The 21,347-nt window shown below is 43.1% G+C and overlaps 3 protein-coding genes and 1 non-coding gene across 4 annotated transcripts; 2 read left to right on the top strand and 2 right to left on the bottom strand.

Moving 5' to 3' along the window:
* The first annotated feature begins 1,849 nt into the window (after positions 1–1,849).
* Positions 1,850–10,871, top strand: rela (v-rel avian reticuloendotheliosis viral oncogene homolog A). Its single transcript, XM_028978315.1, has 11 exons — positions 1,850–2,043; positions 3,351–3,386; positions 3,656–3,792; positions 5,138–5,283; positions 5,989–6,080; positions 6,335–6,469; positions 6,723–6,827; positions 7,313–7,528; positions 8,093–8,164; positions 8,241–8,327; positions 8,433–10,871. The coding sequence occupies exons 1-11, from the start codon at positions 2,016–2,018 to the stop codon at positions 9,218–9,220; spliced, it is 1,842 nt and encodes a 613-aa protein (XP_028834148.1). The 5' UTR covers positions 1,850–2,015; the 3' UTR covers positions 9,221–10,871.
* Positions 10,872–12,243: 1,372 nt separating this feature from the next.
* LOC114802721 (U1 spliceosomal RNA) lies at positions 12,244–12,407 on the bottom strand. The gene has a single exon (XR_003751770.1). It is a non-coding gene; the product is annotated as a U1 spliceosomal RNA (small nuclear RNA).
* A 317-nt stretch (positions 12,408–12,724) lies between these two features.
* Positions 12,725–14,288, bottom strand: c1h11orf68 (chromosome 1 C11orf68 homolog). Its single transcript, XM_028978327.1, has 2 exons — positions 14,160–14,288; positions 12,725–13,830 (listed from the first exon to the last, which is right to left on the bottom strand). The coding sequence occupies exon 2, from the start codon at positions 13,785–13,787 to the stop codon at positions 13,044–13,046; it is 744 nt and encodes a 247-aa protein (XP_028834160.1). The 5' UTR covers positions 13,788–13,830; positions 14,160–14,288; the 3' UTR covers positions 12,725–13,043.
* An 83-nt stretch (positions 14,289–14,371) lies between these two features.
* Positions 14,372–17,894, top strand: drap1 (DR1-associated protein 1 (negative cofactor 2 alpha)). The gene is made up of 7 exons (XM_028978339.1): positions 14,372–14,712; positions 15,695–15,767; positions 15,916–16,009; positions 16,615–16,740; positions 16,890–16,980; positions 17,097–17,185; positions 17,271–17,894. Exons 1-7 carry the CDS (start codon positions 14,671–14,673, stop codon positions 17,443–17,445), a joined length of 690 nt encoding a protein of 229 aa, XP_028834172.1. The 5' UTR covers positions 14,372–14,670; the 3' UTR covers positions 17,446–17,894.
* Positions 17,895–21,347: the final 3,453 nt, after the last annotated feature.

Raw genomic sequence — 21,347 nt, 5'->3', positions numbered from 1 at the left:
ACCGGGCCCGCTGCTTGTTACGGACAATAACGCGTTTACATTTACAGCCCTTATCCAGAGCGACGTACAATCAGTAGTTACAGGGACAGTCCCCCTCTGGAGACACCCAGGGTTAAGTGTCTTGCTCAGGGACACAATGGTTATTATTACTAACTTTTTATTATTTTTGTTAATGCGTCATCGTGCGCTTGCCGGTAATTTTGATAATCTGGTTATCTGATAATTTGCGAGTCAAAGTAAAAGCGAAGTTTGTTGTCAGTTTAGCTTAGTTTAGCTGGAGCAATTTAGGGTTAAGTGTCTTGCTCAGGGACACAATGGTAGTAAGTGGGATATGAACCTGTGACTTTAGGCGAGGGTGTTACCCCACCAGACTACTACCACCCCATGCGACCTGTTACATGCAGACATTTCTGTTTCATTCCCCGTTTATTCCCACCGTTCTGAGAATATGTGGATTTGCTGCAAAAAAAGTCTCCCGTATAAAACACTTCTGTTTAGCTGAGGTGACAACAAAGTTCGCTTTTACGATGAAAACAATGCAAATTAGCATCATACCAGATTATCAAAATGACCGGCAAGCGCACAGTGACGCATTAACAAAAATAATAAAAAGTTAATAATAAGATTAATAACAAAAAGTGTCGCGCCCTGCTGCTTAATCTGACTGAACTTTTCCTCGTTTAAGTCGTGGGTGTTGACTGCGTGATCCTACTTCCGACAAGGCCGAATTCCCCCCATATTTCCCCGACTTGGCACCGCAAAGAGAACGTTTATCTGGTGCGTGTCCACGCCGAATAATTGCCAATTTATACGGAACGATGAAATCTTCTAACAGCGTGAAGTCATCTTGGTGCGTAACACGCTCCGCCGCAGCGCCCCCTGCAGGACGCCGAGTGCCGCGCCGCAGCGCCCCCTGCAGGACGCCGAGTGCCGCGCCGCAGCGCCCCCTGCAGGACGCCGAGTTCCGCGGCCGCAGCGCCCCCTGCAGGACGCCGAGTTCCGCGGCCGCAGTCTGTCTTCCGGTAATATTCTCACCTCGAGTTGAGTCTGTTCTCTACGCGTCCACGTTTTGTTCATGTGTGTGTTAATCGATTAAAACGTGCATTTCGGTGCCATGATGCAGTTCAGTGGGCTGCACCCTGCTAAGTATTTGATTGAAAATGATCGACACCAGGACTGATTTCTCCCCATGCTGACCAGAACTTGTACTTTTACTCCCCTTTTCACCTACTGAGCCGACTGTAGGGTAGACCGAGTTCTGCTTGCTGTTTTTTTCTTTTTTCATTTCAATAAACCAACATTGGTTACTGAAAACTAAGATTTTTTTTCTGTCACTAGTAGTTAATTTTTTACAATTAGTTCATAAACACTAGAATATTTTTTTCTTCCAAATCTACTTTTTTTGTTTGTATATTTTTTAAAGCTATTCAATGTGGGACCAAAAACTGTAAGTCACCATAGACACCCAAACTTTAACCTGCCTTTCTACACCATGTTCTCTGAATTCCAAAATGTGATCATTTGTTCAGTGTTCAGGAAACCAGAAACCATTTAAAATATATATCTGCAACTCCGGTTTCTCCAGCTTTTACGAACCAGGACTGTGGTCGGTGGTCTTTCATTTATAAACGTGGTTCAATAAGTTTCACTCTGATTAGTGAAGGTTCTGGTTATCTGGTTTTAATATTGATACCGGTGGCCTGGATTCTTGCAACGCTGATTTCGCATTGTATTATTATTCCTTTTTTTTTTTTTTAAATCAATGATCAATTCCCATTTTTTTTTCTTTTTTTCTCATGGGCTCAGCCCACATGTTTTTCTCTTCCTTCGCACACGTCATTTGGGTATTTCCGCAAAATTGGGAGGGGGTGGAGGCGCCGCCGACGCCGCCGCTCCGGCCGAGAAACTTGCTTTCGACTCCGGCGGGGGACGCGAGCGAAGCGGTCGGCCTGAGTCAATAATCCGAGGCGGCAGAAGGCAGGGCGCGGGGGCGAGGCGTCCCGCTTCCGCCAGCGATGGCCGCGTTTGGAGACGACATGGACGGTAGGCGCGCTCCCGCGGCGGCCTTCGCGTCTTCGTCTGTTTGTTTGTCTTGCACGGCGTGATATACGTGAAAAGTCAGAAGGCCGCGTCCGTCTTCGGGGTGACCCCCCCCCCCCCGCGCTTCAGGCGTGGCGCAATGCAGGTTGGGGGCGGCAGAAAGCGAAAATAGTAGTTCAGGGCCGGTCGGAAGTTCCGTGCGCGTCGCAACTTTCTTTTAAAAATTGGTTTTAGTTTTTTTTTTCTTTTTAATATATATAATATATATTGTCTAGTTTTCTATAACTCTGCAAGTGCGCAGGCGGAAGACTCTCCGTCGGCTCGACCGTGCGCGCTCCGTAGGTTCGGTTACCGAGCAGCGGCGCGGCCGGACGGGAACTGTCGGGCCTGCAGCTCCCCTCTCCCGTTCTCCACCGACACGGCGACAGTCCACGCCGTCTCCACGGTGCCCGTGATGACGTGTTTTAATCACGTTTAATTTAGCGGACTGCGCTTTCTTTTTCTTTTTTTTTTTTTTTTTTTTTTAAGAGTTGGGGTGTGACGTCACGCGTGCCTTCTTTCCGAAGCGCCGCTTCTGGAGGTTCAGATTTTAGATGTCGCCGTGTGTCCCGGATCTAAAGGTCACTAGGGCACCCCGAGCCTTCACCAGCTTTATTCCCATTAATTTACAATTCACATCCATTCATTGTGGAATGCGTCGTCGTTCCACAACGACCACCTGCTGACATCATTTATGCGTCCTGGACCCGCTATCCAGGAACATGTTTCATGTCCGTTTGAACATGAAACAATTTGCTCCGTATCTCGCTCCTTAATGACAATTACTAAATCAGTCTTTCCTGTCCGATATTATTATGTGCCGTGGTAGTGGCCTAGTGGGTAACACACCCTCTCCGAACCAGAAGACCACAAAGTCACTGGTTCAAACCCCATTTACTGCCATTATGTCCCTGAGCAAGACCCTTAACCCTCCGGGGGCGTGTCTCCAGGGGGACTGTCCCTGTAACTACTAGTGGGATGGCTTCAGCGTATGCCCTGTGTGCTGCATTGTGGTGTTTCGTGTTGACTTATTATCTCTTTTGCTTTGTTGTTTATATATTTCTAGTTTTTCTCTTTTATATGCTGGATTAAACCCGTTTGCAGTTTTCATTCCACAGCTGTGAAATCATTTATGACCGGGAACCTGTCACAGATAGACCCATAAAGTTATTACTGTGCACTAGTTCTATGCTTGATCATTGCTGACTTTTAATTACTTGAAATCATCTGTGTTTATAGAATATTTTCTTTCTTTCTTTTCTTTTTTAAAGCAATGTTTGGCTGGCCACAACCCCATGTACCCCAAGGTAATGAAAGCTCCAACCACGTTCAAATTTTTGTTAAATATTCAAATACATTTCTACATTATTCTGTCTTGGGCTAGCCTAATATCATTCCAGTACCAGTTCTATAATATTAATGTTGTAAAATGTCATCTACTCTACTTGTTTAAACGATTCAAGTGCCATAAACTGTTGAATGCCTAAAGTGCTTTAGTTCAATATAGATTTTGCAGATTCATGTATTATACAGACCTCTGTGCTTACTGTGCATGTTGCTTTGTTTGACCCTCTAGGGACACCATACGTTGAGATTATTGAACAGCCCAAGCAGAGGGGCATGCGCTTCCGATACAAGTGCGAGGGCCGCTCTGCAGGAAGCATCCCTGGAGAGAAAAGCAATGATACGACCAAGACACACCCAGCAATTAAGGTAGGACTCTGTATTTATGTTTAATATTCCTTGTAAACTCATTGCAAATGAAAATAGGCTTGTGACTCCTCAAAATATTTAAGTGCTTAATAGTTTAAGGGAACTGTGAATCAGTTTACTGGAAAATGTGCTGGATTGCCTGGGTGTGTATCTTAATAGGGGTGTTCTCGTGCCGGTAGTGACTGGTCTGCGTACAGCGCCGCTCCCGGTAGGAGTGTCTCGGCAGCCTTGTGCGCACACTGGGGTCAAAGTATTTTTTCGGAACAATAGAGTCGAAGCGAAAGCAGCCCATGCCGCGTTCGTTCTAAAAGCGGCTTTGGATTTTCTCCAATGAGCAGAAAAACCGTTGGTGTTCAGTCCGAGCTCGCCTGACGCCACAGACGTCTGAACCAGGAGTTTTCTGGCGTTTGTGGAGCAACAATAAAGCTTGTATTTGAAAACATCATGTGAAGTAATGGGTTGTATGTATCGATATTCGAGGCATTGAGAATCGAATCGTGAGACCAGTGAAGGTTCAGACCTCTAGTATCTAAGATGAAATAAAACACACTCCTTTTCCAAATTCACGTTAAAGGTCATCCTGAATTTTGATGTATTTTAGGTGTTTTTTTTTTTGCATCTGTGGCAACCCCAACCTTAAATACATACACCATAAAAGTACAGTACAGGCTGAACGTCTGGACACACCTTCTCAATCAATGTGTTTTCTTTATTTTCATGACCATTTACATTGGTAGAGTTATGTAGGTGAAATAAGTGAAAACATGTTTTATATTCTAGTATCTTCAAAATAGCCGCCCTTTGCTCTGATTACTGCTTTGAACACTCTCGGCATTCTCTCGATGAGCTTCAAGAGGTCGTCACCTGAAATGGTTTTCCAAATGTCTTGAAGGAGTTCCCAGAGGTGTTTAGCACTTGTTGGCCCCTTTGCCTTCACTCTGCGGTCCAGCTCACCCCAAACCATCTCGATTGGGTTCAGGTCTGGTGACTGTGGAGGCTCAATTTTTGTTAAGTACATAACTCCACATGTGTTCAGTCACAGTTTTGATGCCTTCAGTGAGAATCTGTAAATGGTCATGAAAATAAAGAAAACACATTGAATGAGAAGGTGTGTCCAGACGTTTGGCCTTTTGGCTTGTATGTTTTAATTTCTTTTAAATGCTGGGCTGGATTCTTGAATACTTTGTTTCTTTATTATCTGTCTGTTTCTGTTTTTGGTCAAATGAATACTTGTTCTCCAGATGAGAAAATAGACAGAAGAGGATTTGCATCATAATTCAAATGCACATCATTCCCTTCTGTTATGGTCTTGAAAAATAACCTCATAATGCTTCTGTTTTCTTAGGTCCACAACTACAATGGACCTCTGCGTGTTCGGATATCCCTGGTCACCAAGAACAAGCCCTACAAACCACACCCTCATGAACTGGTGGGCAAAGACTGCAAGTTTGGGTACTATGAAGCTGACCTGCAAGAGAGGCGTGTGCACAGGTGTGTGTCTCTCTCACTTTGACTTACACCTTTAAGAAAACTTTTTTTTTTTTTTTCTAAAGCCACACGTAGCATGTCATAATGGCATTTAAGTTATTGCGATGAAAAAATCTCAGTATTCCAAATCAGCAGCACAATCCTCACCGCAAATTCCAGCTGAGTCATTCCATGCTGCCTTAACCATTTATATTTACAGCATTTATCAGACGCCCTTATCCAGAACGACTTACAGTCAGTAGTTACAGGGACAGTCCCCCCCTGGAACAACTCTGGGTTTAGTGTCTTGCTCAGAGACACAATGGTATTAAGTGGGATGTGAACCTGGGTCTTCTGGCCGAGTTGTGTTGTGTTCTGCTTCATGAACACCAAACTGGAAAAGCAGGTATAGAGTGGTGGGAAAAGTAGGTTTCGTTATCTTGAGATTAATGTCAAGCTTAATATCATAGGAAAAGCAAAAATGCTTAACTTGACATTTTGTGACATTTGGACATAACAGGACTATTAAGCATCTGTATATGTCACAGCATGATAAAAAAAAAAAGTCCTTTTAAGTACTTTTAATCCATATTGCCTGGTTCTAGTATTTTTTGCATGTAAATGAGTGCCTGAAAAGCTGGACAGGTTAGACAGAGGTTAGTTATAGTTTATATTATTGATATAGTTTAGTCATATCAACTTTTATCAAATTTTATTCGTTGGTTTCAGTTTCCAGAATCTTGGAATCCAGTGTGTGAAGAAAAAGGACGTCAATGAGGCTATTACCTGCAGGTTGCAGACACAAAACAACCCCTTTAACAGTAAGTGGCTTACACTGGGTTGTATCATGTCACATATAATATTACCCAGAAGTCTCAGAAAGCGTCTCAGCCATAGCATTTGAATGTTTTCATGCGTGCCCTGCTTTCATTTCACATCAGTTGGGCGGCCATTGTCCTGCATGCTGGGAAAAGGGGTGTTGCCTCGGGTCAAAGCACTCTGAATGTCTGTAGTCGCTGTGTGTTCTCTCAGTGCCCCCTTCCTCAAAAGGTTCCATTGTCTCTCTGAACCGCAGCTCCGGAGGCCAAGGTGTGGGAGGAGGACTATGACCTGAACGCGGTGCGACTCTGCTTCCAAGTGTCCATCATGGCGCCCACTGGTTTGTTCTCTCCCCTGGAGGCTGTGGTTTCCCAGCCCATCTACGACAACAGTAAGAAACACAAGTTTAGCAAGTGCACATTGCAGAAGGCAAAGGTTATCAAATGGACTTAAAAAAAAAAAGTGCTTAGTCAAAGTTTAAACATTGTCCCATACAATGACTTACTGCTGTATTTACATACTGAACGTTTGTGTCTAAATCTGTCAGCTCTTATCAGTTTAAGGGTTTTTTTTTTTTTTTTCTCTCTTCTCCTCACCTCTTCTCTGACTGACTTACGTTTTCTCATTTTATAACTCTTTCTCAGGAGCTCCCAACACAGCTGAACTGAAGATATGCAGAGTTAACAGAAACTCTGGGAGCTGCCGTGGAGGAGATGAAATATTTCTGCTCTGTGACAAAGTGCAGAAAGGTGCGTTAACCACTTCTTTTGTGTGGATGGGTGTGTTTCTCTGATGTTAAAAGGGCTCAGTGATATGGACCTAAAGTGATACTCTGAAACCAATAAATAACATTTTCAAATGTTCTGTTTGTTTAAAATAGGTTCTGTTCACACATACAGGATGGTTTTCTAATGCAGTATTACATTTATATTAAAGCTCATTCTATATGTAAACTCAAATCTGCCGAAAACGAATGGCTCGTGCTGCAAGTAGGCTTGGTTTTCGCCGGTATAATCGAAATCTCTCCCTTTTGGCCAAATTTGTATTGCATACAGTTTATACCGTGCAGGCCTAGGATGAATAATTTTATCTAAACCCCTGTTTCCTTTTAAATACTATTTCTCCATTTGTTGTACTTTATAACAAATGTCTTTTAGTATCTGCACTTTAAACGCTACCAACTTTTAGAACCGGTGTGAGGATTTTACCACTTCAATTTACTGTACACTTGCAGAGGACATTGAGGTGCGATTTTTCCGAGACTCTTGGGAAGGAAAGGGCTCCTTCTCGCAGGCGGATGTGCACCGACAGGTGGCCATTGTTTTCAGGACGCCTCCTTACTCCAACACCAATATTACTGAGCCAGTCCGTGTCAAGATGCAGCTCCGGAGACCCTCCGACAGGGAAGTCAGTGAGCCAATGGACTTCCAGTACCTGCCTTCTGACCCAGGTCAGTGGTTTTAATATTTCTCTTCATTAATTGCATGAGTAGTGCCATGTTTGTAGCTGTAATTAGGCTTAAAATTGTCATACTTGAAGAGTTATGTGAGGTTTGCTTTAAAGTGCCACGCCCTGGTCCTTAATGCTTAGACTCCATTTTTTAGATGGTGTTAGCTACTTTAACACAATGTTATTCTAGCATTGCTTTTTGAGGTCGCTGACTGACATTCCTAGTCAATCACTTTATGTGACCTCTGACCTCTGTTCTATTTGCTGTCTGCTTACTCTGATTGTGAGATTATCCATCATATTGATAGCTGGGTGAGTTCATGCCAAACTGTTTAAATGGTCAGCTAAAGCTAAAACTATCTAAATAAAAAAAACTTGGTGACCCCAGGATTTGTTTGTGTGTGGATTCATTGTGAATCCCAAATTCCTGATAAAATCTTCTGTTTGAATGGTTGAAATGCTATGCTGTCACTGAAATGACTTCTGTTCTGTTTTGTGCTTCTAAGCATGACTTGCACAATGCTAGGAATGTCTAGCTCATTGATAGTGCTACTGTGTCGTACAGATGAATACAGATTGATGGAGAAACGGAAGCGTACTGAGGGAATGTTCCAGAAGCTTGGCTCTATTGTGTCAGGTATGTTAACCTTTGGGTTTTGTGCTGAAGTGCCCTGTTGAGTTCGCCCTGACCTCTATTGATGCCTGAATGACAGGTCCCATTTCCACCGAGAAGAGGCCATTCAATCAGGCCAGAAGAACGCTGCCTGCAACCAAACCATCAACACTCATGCCTTCGTCTGGTAAACACACACATACTATTTTAAGAGAATTAAATTGCATGTTGTTGTCCATAAACTGAAGTTTTCAAGCATTTTTGTTTTTTTTTTTGTTTTTTTTCTGTCTAGTTTCAGTCATGAATCCTGCACAAGCCTCTGCAGACAATCCAATTAAACCGGCAACATTTTACGGCCCTACACCTGGTCAGCTTTTTGTCCAATCCAAAGATGAGGACCCTTACAAGTTCCTCAACAGCCTCACACAGGCCAACCTGGTGTCTACCTTCCAGAAGCCATCAACGTCCACTCAAGAGTACCCAACTGTCAACTTGGCTGACCTCCATGACTTCACCTTCACTAACTTCAGTTCTCAAGATGGTACCAGTGCCACTGCAGCAAGGAATGATGGGGCAGCAGGTGCCAGTGGCCTGGGAGTTGCCTCAGAGCCCACTCAGTCTTTTGGAGTCCAACCCGCCCCGTTTCGGGTTGACCCTACTCTCGTGGAAGAAGATCTGCCCGAGTTTCCCAGCTTTTCTGACGCGCAGGCAAACAATACCTTGGACAGCATTAACATCGAAGAGATCCAGACCTTACTGGCCCAGAGTGGTTTACCGGCTGAGGGATCTGCTCCAGGTCCTTCCATGGCATTGCCATCTAGCTGTCACACCAGCTCTGCCATGACCTGCAACAACAATGTCGGAAATCCCTCTGCCTGCCACCCTGGAAATGGAAGTACGCTGATGAACTACCCAGTGAGCATTGCCAACTGTCTTCAAAATGAGAGTTTCATGGTGAACCCTGTCCTCCCTGAAACCCTTGACGACATGGACTGCCTCAATTCTTTGGATGAGGATCGCTTAATGTCCATCCTGGCCAGTAGTGACCAGACAAGCTTCCTACAAGGACACCCCACTTAGATTACGAAGTCCAACAGCCAAGTATTTGCTGTCTGTGAAGACTTAATAATGGCATTTGAATGTTCCATTTCAGGAGCCCTTGGAGACAAATAATTTTTTTTTTTTTTTTTTTTACAGTTAATAGAGAATGAGGACTATTAAAGACGTTAGTGAACGAGAAGAAAACCCCCAGGCAAACCCATGATGCCTCAAGCATTCAAGAATGTTCTCATGCGCAGACATTTTCGTATGGTAAATGTTGAAGGGCTTCATCATGGTTTATAAACCTGAAGTCAGTCATATTTGCCTTAAGATCCCTTGCTGCATTTTTAGGACACATTTTTGTAAATAGTTGAAATTTTTAATCACATGAATTATTTATTCCTTAACAAAAACAGTTTTAAAAATCATATATATGATTTTATCCTGCCAGTGAGATTCAATGGCCATGTATGGCAGTGAATTCCAGACACCATTATTGAAGTACTGCCACCTACAGGATTTTTGGTGACATCAAGAGGAAGAGCCGCTTGTGAACTACTGCTAGGGGAGGAATTTCAGGCTTATCAGACAGCACAATTTGAAACATGCGGTGCAGCGGTCACTATTGTGGACTCTGGGCTCTGGCTTTGTGTGTTTGCAGGCTCTCCCCCATGTTTGTGTAGGTTTGCTCCAGGTTCTCCAGCACGCAAGCTGGGTGGACTGATGATTCCATAGGTGTCAGTGTGTGAGCGAATGGTGTGTGTGCCCTGCCCCGGGTCCAATGATTGGCTGCGGCCCGACCCTGATATGGGTTAAGTGGTTATGGGTACTGAGTGAGGGAACAAAAAGCTGAAAATATAAATAACCCGCTTACAAAACAGGGCATGTTTGTAGGCAAAGGATTCAGTCAAGAATAAAAGAAAATGAATTTGTAGTTTTTTTTTTTTTTTTTTTTTCTTAGACACGGATATTGTGCCTTGGGGTTAATGGTTGCAACACACAACATGCTGTTTTTGTGCATCGTCTTTTGATAGCTTATGCATTGATTTCAGTGCAGCATGTTTGCATTATGTATCTTAATGACGTTCACAGACTTCTGCAGCCGCAGAGAGCCTTGAGACATGTTAAAAATAGCATGTGAAAAGGGAAGGGCTTCATACACAGATCAGCTTTTGCGAAGTGCCTCTAAAGACAGATTATCTTTGTTGTTTTCTACTCACGTGTTTGACAGCGTGTCATAGATTCTAGACAGTGTAACGTCCCCGTGTTCCAAGAACGCATCAAAAGCATGTACAGCTGTAGACCCAGGTAGCAAATAACTGAAATAGGCCTGAGGTGCTTCTACTGTTAACTTTCTAATAATCTGCGCCAGTGTGTTTCACCCATGTGTAATGTAGCATGTGTGTGTTTTTTGCCTCTTTCCTAGTTTTCCGCTTAGGACACTATTCCTTCAGCGTTGAGCTTAAAAGCCTATTGATGGTTTGTAAAGGAGATCTGGACTTGATTGAGGTGCTACTGAGGAAAGGGCAGGTATCCAAATATCATAACTGGTCATAGTATTCATTTGCTATTTTACTAGTATTTGAAGGAGATTTTTTTTTCTACTTAGCAGCAGACTTATTTTGTCAAGTTTCGAAGTTAACTGTATATGTCTTTTCATTAAACGTAATAAATTATTCATGTTTTTTTACTTTTTTGCAGTTTGCAATCTTGGGATATCAATACATGTTTTTTTTTTTCCTAGTAAAATTTGATAAGCCCCATCAAATTTGAAATCCCTTGGACTATGTTAGTGTAAATTTGAGTCATTTTACAGTTAAATCATTCTGGTTAATGTTACATTTTAATGACACTTCATCTTTCCTGCCATCCTGATCTTACAATGCAGATGCTAACTTTAGTGCCAGCGTAATATTACTAACATCAAGTAGTGTAGTTTCATCTTTGAACCATACAGACGTACAGATTGGTGCTTCTGCTGCATTTGAGATGAACTTAAAACATAAAAACAGTCACTCATCTTGCTGAACCAGTTTTTCCTTTTGCTACTGTAGAAGCATGAATAATTCGAATAACTATGTCTTTTTAAAATGATGAACGCATTGAATATACTGAAACTATTTGGAAGTGTCATAAAACTGGAAACAGCTGTATGTTCTTATCAAAATAAATGGTTGGGTTTCAACATGAACAAAATGTCCTGAATTCTTTCTAAATAAAACTACTGACATGCCTAGTGGTTGTTGTAACTACTAACTGTAGAAAGATTTCAGCCTTATATGCTACTCACAGTAAGTTAGGGATGTTGTGAGCGACTTAGTGGATGTACATATGGTGGTTAACTTTTTTCACATTTTTGGGATGAGGAGGCAATTGTGATACACACCTCATTTTGTGTTTTCCATGTAATGGTCTCAGTGTGTACAGGTGTGCTTTAAATTGGGGCCAAAAACCAAGAGAGAACCTCTCAATATGGCATCAATTTCAACATTTTGTGGGTATAAAAAGCTGGTATTGTCATTCCAAGTCCATCATTCAAACAGCCATGAACACACAACGTCACTTATCGGACAAGCAGTGTCACCGGGCCAATGTCGTGCCTTCGGGTCAGTGGCAGGCAGTCAGATGTTGCTCGTGAACTTGGTGTGTCTCAGTTTAATCTGCAGACTTGCATCAAGACATAGAGCTATGGGCAGAGTTTGACAGACCCAGGAGTGGAGCCCCACGAGTGACTGACAGACCGCAATAATGACCAGTACCCAAGGACCTATGCACTCAGACATCAATATGCAACTGCCACACAGCTGCACGCCTGTTTATGAGATAAAAAAAAAGTGAAGTGATTGTCACATGTGATACACAGTGAAATTTGTCCTCTGCATTTAACCCATCACCCTGAGTGAGCAGTGGGCAGCCATGACAAGCGCCCCGGGGAGCAGTGTGTGGGACGGTGCTTTGCTCAGTGGCACCTCAGTGGTACCTTGGCGGATCGGGAATCGAACCGGCAACCTTCTGATTACAGGGCCACTTCCTTAACCGCTAGGCCACCACTGCCCCAAAATCAGGGGAGAGCGCGAAAGCAGTCCCCCACTACCAGAAATTATGCAGTCGAGATTCCTACATTTGGGGAATTCGCAGGGGTCAGCACAGCCGTAGAGCAATGGCTGAGCCTCGCCCTGGGTGAACCGCCTTCTTGATCACGGTATCTCCCCTGACAGGTAAGTATGATGCAAGGGTACTAGGGTACTAGGGTTTCCAGACAAACCATTCGCAACCGACTCTACCGCTTCGGCTTGAATGCCAGACAACTGTTGCAGGGTGACCCTACTGACACCAAGACATCGCCCTGAACGTTTGCTGTGGGAAACATATTCCCAGGAGGAGTATTATTGATGCATTGACATCAAATCCTTAAATAAACACTCTGCATTAAATAAAATCATAGATCGTAATGTTAGTTTCATTTCAAATGTATGTTTATCTTAAAGTAAAGTTGAGTAGATTATGGTGGAGGGGAAAGAAGAAACTTCAGAAGAGAAAAAATATCTTTACACATTTATTGTGTAAAAAGTGTTTCATCTAAACCAAGCTGCATATACAGTTCGCATTGAGAATCATTACCAAACCAAAAGCACTTAAGGCATTTTTAAACATTTTAGAAAATCAAGACAAAAATAATAATAAAGTTGTCAAACTTAAACGACACAGATTGCTGTACAAAACCTTTACTAATTCAGAGGAATTTGGCAATAAGTACACCACACTGTTTAAAAAGGAAAGTGCCAGGAACCTCACAAGGATTAACCCTAATTAGCCCCCCCACTAGGGACTAAGATCTTCCCAAATATGCCTTTTCTGCAACTTATGTAAACTCCAGATTTGTGACTTTGTTGATTATGTGGGAGCGTCGAGGAACACACTCGAGGTCAAACTTGCTCTCGTATATGGTGGGGCACAGCTTCCATCGGTTGTTCCGGTAAATTCCCAGGTATGTGTACACATCAGGCTTATAAGAGAGTGGGCACTTCACGCCCGTGGACCGAATAGCCGCATCCAACCTCATGACCTGATCTTCATCTGTGAAGTTTTGGTTATAGGCACAGATGACATGCTTGTTTTCAGGTTTGGGGTCACGTGGGCTTACTTTAGCCAGAGAGATCTTCCCATCCAAAGTAGCCCGTGCTATACACTCCCAAGCATGGTCTACCTTGAAGCCTGTGTCCAGGTGCATCAGCCACTTTCCAGTGAGAACGCCATGATTGAGTGCCAGTTCCTTCACTGTCTGGAAGCTGATTGGCCGGCCGCTGGCTAGCAGCTTCTCCCAGCTCTCCTGGAGACCACTCACATCACCTACACTTGGGGAGTGGTCTGGACCCACCACTGCGATCCAACCCACAGGACCAGACAGACCTCCTTCTTCTCCGAAACGGGACACCTGAGAGGGCCTGTTGGACTCCAACCAACCATCGAACTCTGCCCGTGGCGTCTTCCGGGTGTCGAACAAGACCCAGGGGTCCATGTCCGCTGCCATAGCCTCCGCAGCGTAGATCTCTGCGGAGAAAGGCTCAGCGGCCTCAGCCTCCCCAGAGGCCTCTTCTTCTTCCATTGCAACTGAGAGCTCTGGGGAGAAGTAATGGTGCGTGTTTTTCCTGCCAACACAAACCAGGTGAAAACAGGCGACACGCGATTTAAACACCGAAGAGCACGAATCTGTAGCTGGGTCACCCGACGTTTGACACAAAATAAAAAATAACGCGCACGTTCAGCGCGCAACGTTTCATGTGGTTCTCATATGGGTTCGTGGAAATTGTAGTGACAAAACAGCCATAATCCACGAACGATGTCACCGTCAATCTGAAAAGGCGTCAGCTAGCCAGCTATCAAATACGGCACTCTTCAAGTATCCAACAACACAAGAAGGACAAATAGTATTTAACAAAAGGGTAATAAATTACTTAAACAACACAAAAAAACTTACAATACGTTAGGCCTTGAGCATTCCTAGCTGCTCCAAAACTGGACCAAAAGACAAAATTTTCATCGGCTAGTTCAGATCCCGATGCTAACTATACAGTTCTTCAAATAAAACTTTATTTAAACATTCTACCTAAAACAGGCGTGTTTCACATAATGATTAGAATACGCGCGCAACGAAAAAATGCCCGTAGAACATTAGATAAAAACGATCATATGTGAACAATTTGTCGGGGGAAAAACATTCGGTTGTCGATTTTATCTGCGTGAAGAGGTTCTGTAACAGACAAATGTACATTTATGCGTGGTTTCAGCGCAGGGGTGTTGGCGAAAACTTCGCGTGCGCATTGGGAAGGAACGTGGCGTGCGCTCGGGCCGCACGGAGTCCGGATGAAAATATCCGCCCCAGACGCTAAATAATATCGGCTAAGCTACCGGGACGGCAGTCTTTAGCGAGGGGGTGCATTTACGAAATTAACAAGCCGTCGGCGTGTGGTACGCGGGAGAAAGTAGAAATGCCCAGCAAGAAGAAGAAATACAACGCCAGGTTTCCTCCGGTGAGTCGCTTGAGGAGTAGGGGGTGGGTGTTGTGCGCTAGCGCAGGGAGTCGTGCGGCGTCGCCGGACGCTGTTAGCCTACGGTGGGGCCTGAACTGGTGTGTGGGGCGAAATGAGAGTAGCCAGGGGCGCCGGCGAGCTGCTGGGTGTCTGGGAGCGTTGCTCCCATTTCAGAAACTGCAATGTGCAGTAAGTATAACCTCGTGTGTTTGGCTTATTCATGTCCAGTGTGGGTAAAAACGGGCTAACGCCACATACGGCTAACATTGCTATGCCGATTGCTAAGCTTCTTAGTTCTTAGTGTTCCTTTCTGCAACTACGCAGTCGTTCATTGTGTGGCTTGTACGTGCCTGACGTCACACTAGCTGCGTAGATAAGCATGGTTGGCTAACTTGTTTTTAAAGTTCATGGCCGATGCTGCCTTCCATGTATATTATTAGCAGAAACGTGTTAACAACTGTGCACCCGAGTAGTTCGGGTGAAATGCATGGCTCATGAGGTCCGGAGTCACACAAAGAGAGAATAAAAAAAAAAAAAAAAGTTGCAGTCACAATGGGCATCGTAATGAGAACTGAAAGCTGCCCTGTTCATCTGTCTGCTGCCACCAGATTCCAGGGAATCTAGAACTATAACGCGATTTACTGCGGGTCCATGTTCTTTAAATATCAAGTTCAGTGTCTTGACGCCCATAAAATCACAGTCCTGGCTAAAAGGTAAAGTAAAGGATGTCAACTGCTGTCTTACATCCTGTTTTGACGGTTGTACCCACAGTTCAAGCGTTATTATTATGTTAATGTTACATTGGTTCAAATGTTATATATATATATATATATATATATATCTCAACCCCCCAGAGATGTAGGGACCATGTGCACAGAATATCAATCTCAGTTCCCTTTTATTGAATATGGTTGTGTCCAGTTAATAACAACAAACATATTCATTGTGTGAGTGTATGTGTGACTTGACTTGTGATTTCTAGGCCAGGATTAAGAAGATAATGCAGACTGATGAAGAAATAGGGAAGGTGGCTGCAGCGGTTCCCGTCATCATCTGTATCCTCTTGTAAGATGAAGCGGTGGGCATGAGTTACATGTATTGATGAACTGTCTTGTGCAGTGTTGAATGCTGAAGATTTGCATTAGTTTGACCTTAGCAGCTGCAGCTCTCCTTATTTCTCCGGCTTCCTTGACTATGAACCAGCCCGTGCATTAGAACTCTTCCTGGAGTCTCTTTTGACGAAAGCATGTCAAGTCACACAATCGCGGAACGCCAAAACAATGACTACGTCGCACTTGTAAGTTCCTCTTATTTCATTTTCCTGTAGACTTGTGCTAGACTGGCTAATCCAAAAATAACTGTATGGATTTTCTATCTCAGAAATGCATTTGGAGATAAGATTACCTACTCCATTATGACAATATCAATTAGTCATGTTCAGCAGGACCAAGATCTGGCTCTGCTGATATATTTATGATGATCATGGGGCAGTGCTGGCCTAGCGGTTAAGGAAGCGATCCTGTAATCAGAAGGTTGCCTGTTCGAATCCCGAGCTGCCAAGGTACCACTGAGCAAAGCACCGTTCCCCACACGCTGCTCCCCGGGGGCCTGTCACCAATGGTGATGGTTAAAAGCAGAGGACACATTTCGTTGTCACCATGTGCTGTGCTGCAGTGTTTCACAATGACAATCACTTCACTTTGCTTAACTTTTACTAAAAAATTCTCATCCCACTTAATGTTGACTTATTATCATGAGTGTTAATATTATTACAGTAAACTATTTCATGTTATTTCAGTGGCGTACTCATAATAGCCTGTTGCCTCCACACCTGACCTTGTTGAGGGGTGTGGCTTACTTTAGATGTCACATGACTTCGTCATGCATATGTGTTACATGCAGAAAACAGTGCATTGAGCTCGAGCAGCAGTTTGACTTCCTGAAAGACCTGGTAGCAGCAGTCCCAGACATACAAGGAGAGGGAGAGGAGAACCACACTGAAGGAGGAGCAGACAAAGTCCCCCGAAGGTCTGTTTATTTTTGCACTTCGCATTAACACGCCGAAAAGGTGATCAGTCAAGGTTTAGCGACAGTGACTCTCATCTTATGCTCATTAACGCTTGCTGTCAGGCTAATCAGAGTTTGACGTGGGATTTGTCATTGCATCTGTCTTTCAGAGGTCGAAAGCCAGGGTCCGGTCGCAAGAATGGAGGTGCTAGAGCCAAGGGTAAAGACAAGAAACTTTCAGGCACAGAGTCTGAGCAAGAGGTGGGTTTCTTGATTTAAGATTTTGACCGATTGATTTTATTATAACTGCTGTATAACTAGCACAGACTCCAGTGCCAAAGTACCATAACTGTGACCTATTTTCAATTCTTTCTCAGGAGGACTCTGAGGACTCTGAATCAGATGGTGAGGACGAAGATGGATCCCGGTCGAGCACAAACCAGCAAGCATCGTCTCGCTTCCACGGGTAGGTCGCAAGCATCTCCATCCACCGGCTCCAGTGACAACATGTGTGTCTGGTTGTAACCTGTCTCCCCCTGCATGTTCGACAGCCAGCCAGAGGCCCCGCCCCAGTACCTCCACATGGGCGTCACACCAGGCAGTCTGGCCATGCCCCTGCCCTCTTTTGCCCCGCAGCCCTCAGTAATGGTCAACGCCCCCCCTCCTCCAGCCCCAGCACCACACAAGGACAAGGATGAGGATGATGACGAAGACTATGACTCTTAGCTCGGCCCACTCCTCCTCCCTGCCAGCTCTTTTTACAGTTTTTTTTGTTCTTATTTGGCTGCGCTCTTGGAGGGGGCAGGTCAAAGGCGGCGTGCAGCTTTTTCACAAGGAGTACCTCCGACACCGGGAGATTTAAGCTGTAGATGCAGAGGTAGCCACAGCGAAGAGGAACAATAGGTTGTATATTAGCTATGTGTTTTAATTTTTTAAATTCTTATTTTATTGTTCATGGAAAGAAATATGAACCCGGTATTTTTTTTTTTTTCTCTGTATTTTCTCAACCTGCACATTTGGGGCTGTAAGCATGTAAAGTCTGGACAAAAGCCCTTTCCTAATGGGTAGATTTAAAGTTCCTGCATAGGCTGTTTATTGGTTTCTTTCTAGTTCCTTTAGTTTTCTCATGTGCCGTAAAATTTTACTGGGTAACATTTATATAAAAAAAAAAAAAGGCATATCACTCCGTTTTTATTTTTGTTTTGATCTGTTTATACTGCATATAATAATATCTTGGTTCTACACTCAACAACCCCCCCCCCCCCCCACACACACACACACACACACACAGACACACACATACATTTTTTTATTTTTATTGATTGTAGGTATTTAAGCGCACACAATGCTCATGGACTCAGTTAGCGTTGAATCCCCCCCATCCCCCCTTTTTTTCCTCTCGTCTTGCCTGGCCTGAACAATGTGGTTGTGGTTCAGACCATGACACGGTGAAGCATCCATAAAAAATGTGTGCTGTTAAAATATAAGCTTTGACAAGGGAAAATGTTGGGTATTCATTGTAGGTTTATCTCCTCAAGACTGCAGATTTTTTTTAAAGCATGTTTTATTTAATTCTTAGTTACCTATGACCACCCTGCCAGTCTGGTATTAGACCAGAAGTGCTGTTGTTTACCCTGTTTTAGACTCCTATACTTGAGGCATTTTTAAATGTTTTTTTTTTTTTTTTTTTTTTTCTCATGATGAAGAATGTTTCACTCGGTTAAAAAAGACAATTAAAGGATTGGTTGATAGGATGACTGCTTCTGTGTTTTAAGACATTAGCATTACATTGTAGAGTACATGTTTTAAACCAGATATGTTTTCCTCTCCGTTAGTCTTAATTATTATTACTATTTTTTTTGCATCTGAAGTAAGCAGAAAATGTGCACTTGCATCTAAGCCTTCAACATTTCCAGCACAGTAAAATGATTCATAAATTTTTATTTTTGTTCGATTCCCGTCTCATTCAACTTGCTGAATTGTTTTAATGTGGACAATGATGATGCCGATTTATTGGGCCCCAGTTGTGTCCTTGATTTTTCTCTAAATGTTCAAAGTTAGGCAGATTTGAAGCAGTATGTAAACTTTTAACATTCTTTTTATTTTGTATGGGTGAAATAAAGTTGAAATTTCAATATATTGTTTTTTACTTCCTTTACATTGCAGGCAGGCCTTCATATTCACTTATCCCTAAAATGTTAACTTAACCTTGAAACAAATCCCTTTTTAATCTGCGAGTACTGGCGTTGAGACATAATTAGATTAAATAAAGGTTGAAAACAACCTCAAGTTTTCATTTCTTTGGCACCTAACTGACACATTGCACAAGCCATTGGCCAACTAATTCACACCAACTTAATGCTTCCGTCAGTTCTTACGGATTTTTCAACCACACCCAAGCACTCGTGTTGCTGTTGAGTTCAACTACTTTAAAAATTAATTCTGTTATTTGGGTGAAAGGTACATTATTGCTAATTTTTTTACTTATTTGAACAGAACCCATAATAAGTCTGGTTTTGAACCTTAAATGGTTCCTTTTTTTTTTTTTTTTTACTTAGATGCCAGTAGTTCATTGGGCAACCCTTATGCCTGAAGGATGTTTAAGTAGAACCCTGTTGGGGGGGTTTGACTTGTGGTTTAATTGTTCAGGGACTATCATGATTGTGCAACATGAGTCAGACTAATGAGAGGTGTTTTGGCCTAGTGTGGAACTGTAAACCACTTCCAGTTTTTCATACATCTTGCATCTGTGGAAAAACATTGTGACACCTCAACTCTGCATTACTGTGAGATTTGTCAGTTTTGCTCTTGGTGTATTTCCTATATTTTCTTTGTTCTTATTTATTTTTAAAACCCAAGTCATGTCCTTGGCACCTCTGAACAAAAAATTGCAGACGTTCATTCTCACTATTTCTGAACCCTTCGGTTGTACTAGTTTATGTCTTAAATTATCTTAAATGAGAGAAACAATACAATACAGGGTGTTCGTAAACCTGAGCTGCACTGTGCAACGCTCAGTCGAGTTGAATGTACTGATATCAAATGAAGCTTGTGCAATTTGGTAGCTGTGAAGGATAAGCTGACGCATGCCTAGTGTTTGAGATAAGGTTAAGAAATTCTTCACGTTCAGGTCAAATTTGGGTCACCTCATATTTGTTTTTCTGTCAAAAACTAGTCTTTCAGACAACAATGTGTTGAAATGAGAAATGCTAATCTGCTAATGTGTAGGTCTACTACTATTTCAAGGCCTGGATAATTTGAGAAAATGCATATGCAGTTTAGAAATTCTCCGTCAGGCCTTGTTGAGCCTTGGTGGAGGCCTGGTGGGTGGCACACTCGCCTATGAGCCGGAGGACCCAGGTTCAAATCCCACTTACTACCATTGTGTCCCTGAGCAAGTTGCTCCAGGGGGGGGACTGTCCCTGTAAATGTAATGTAAATACAGATGCAAAGATGTGAAATTTCTGTTTAATTCTTCGGTTTACATGGGCAATGCAAGCATATCATTAAAGCCCTCTGCTCAGAACGTGTAGCATTGTGTATTTTTGCTCTCTTTCGCACCTACCCCCTCTTCCACCCCCAGTTCCTATTTCTCTTCCTCCTTTGAGTTTGGTAGCATGTTGCATTGTACACAGACTGCGGCCCAGTCTCGACCACCGGGCCACAAAAAACAATCGCATCCTTCCTGCAGAAATGGTGACTCAGCGCCTGCCTGCAGCTCTAGGGGGTTTGGAGTGTGGAAGGTGGCAAAGCAGCTAACACCCTCAAAGGTCTACCATGCTCACGAGAGGACCGAGAGACAGAAATACACCATTTCCTCAGACCGGGCTGGAGCTCAGGCTGCCGGCCCTCACCAGATCTCTACAGAAGCATATTTTGATGCTGCAGCAATCTAAAAAAAAATGAGTTATTTAACAATATCAGTATACCTCTCAGTGGGTACACTCCCTAGGTGATGGTGGGGTCTGGCAGCCACAACACTGGATGGGACCAAATGGTAACAGATAGTGAGTTACTGCGACTGTACAACACACAGAGAACCGTAGCACACAACATTGTGTTGTTCCAATCATGAACTTCATTTTTTAATTGAATGCTTTATATATAGAGTAACAGGGTATGACTATGACAATATAGCTCATGGCTGGATGCCTGCAATTTCATTAGAATTCTAAATACAGACATTTTTTGGCACCAAAAAGGTAGGTAGATTGTTGTCAGTTCCAAGAAAATAAAATGAAAACAAGCTGTTTGCTCTGTATACTGATGGAATCTTTTTTATTTATGTGCTGCAAATAAATTAGATTTACAGAACACCAAGTTATAAATGAAAAACTATGATTTGGAATAAAAAGAAAATAACATTGCCGACATTGATTTCTTGGGCGTATCAAATGATTTTAAAATAAACAGACTTGGCAACAGAACATGTGAGCGCTGACCTTGCGTTGCCAAATCTGGAAAATATTACACAGCTTTGCACTCGACGTCCCAGCCACGTCGCTTTTTAAAACCGCCGCATCTGGCAACCCCGGCCAGCAGGACAGGGAGCCGCGTTGTGCCTCTGTCATCTGATGCTTTTCCTGTTAGGCGGAAAGAAGAAGAAGAAAAAAAAAAAAAAAGTTTGG

Source organism: Denticeps clupeoides, chromosome 1, assembly GCF_900700375.1.
Source record: "Denticeps clupeoides chromosome 1, fDenClu1.1, whole genome shotgun sequence".
Classification (NCBI taxonomy): Eukaryota; Metazoa; Chordata; class Actinopteri; order Clupeiformes; family Denticipitidae; genus Denticeps; species Denticeps clupeoides.
The sequence above is the reverse complement of the archived record's forward strand: the minus strand, read 5'-3'. Positions and strand labels throughout refer to the sequence as shown.

Coding starts and splice junctions, on each gene's coding strand:
- rela (XM_028978315.1), top strand. CDS start 2,016: ATGGCCGCGTTTGGAGACGACATGGACG. Junction 2,044..3,350: donor GTTTGGAGACGACATGGACG/GTAGGCGCGCTC, acceptor TCTTTTTTAAAG/CAATGTTTGGCTGGCCACAA. Junction 6,081..6,334: donor ACAAAACAACCCCTTTAACA/GTAAGTGGCTTA, acceptor TCTGAACCGCAG/CTCCGGAGGCCAAGGTGTGG.
- c1h11orf68 (XM_028978327.1), bottom strand. CDS start 13,787: ATGGAAGAAGAAGAGGCCTCTGGGGAGGCTGAGGCCGCTGAGCCTTTC.
- drap1 (XM_028978339.1), top strand. CDS start 14,671: ATGCCCAGCAAGAAGAAGAAATACAACGCCAGGTTTCCTCCG. Junction 14,713..15,694: donor ACAACGCCAGGTTTCCTCCG/GTGAGTCGCTTG, acceptor TGTGATTTCTAG/GCCAGGATTAAGAAGATAAT. Junction 15,768..15,915: donor AGCGGTTCCCGTCATCATCT/GTATCCTCTTGT, acceptor ACTATGAACCAG/CCCGTGCATTAGAACTCTTC.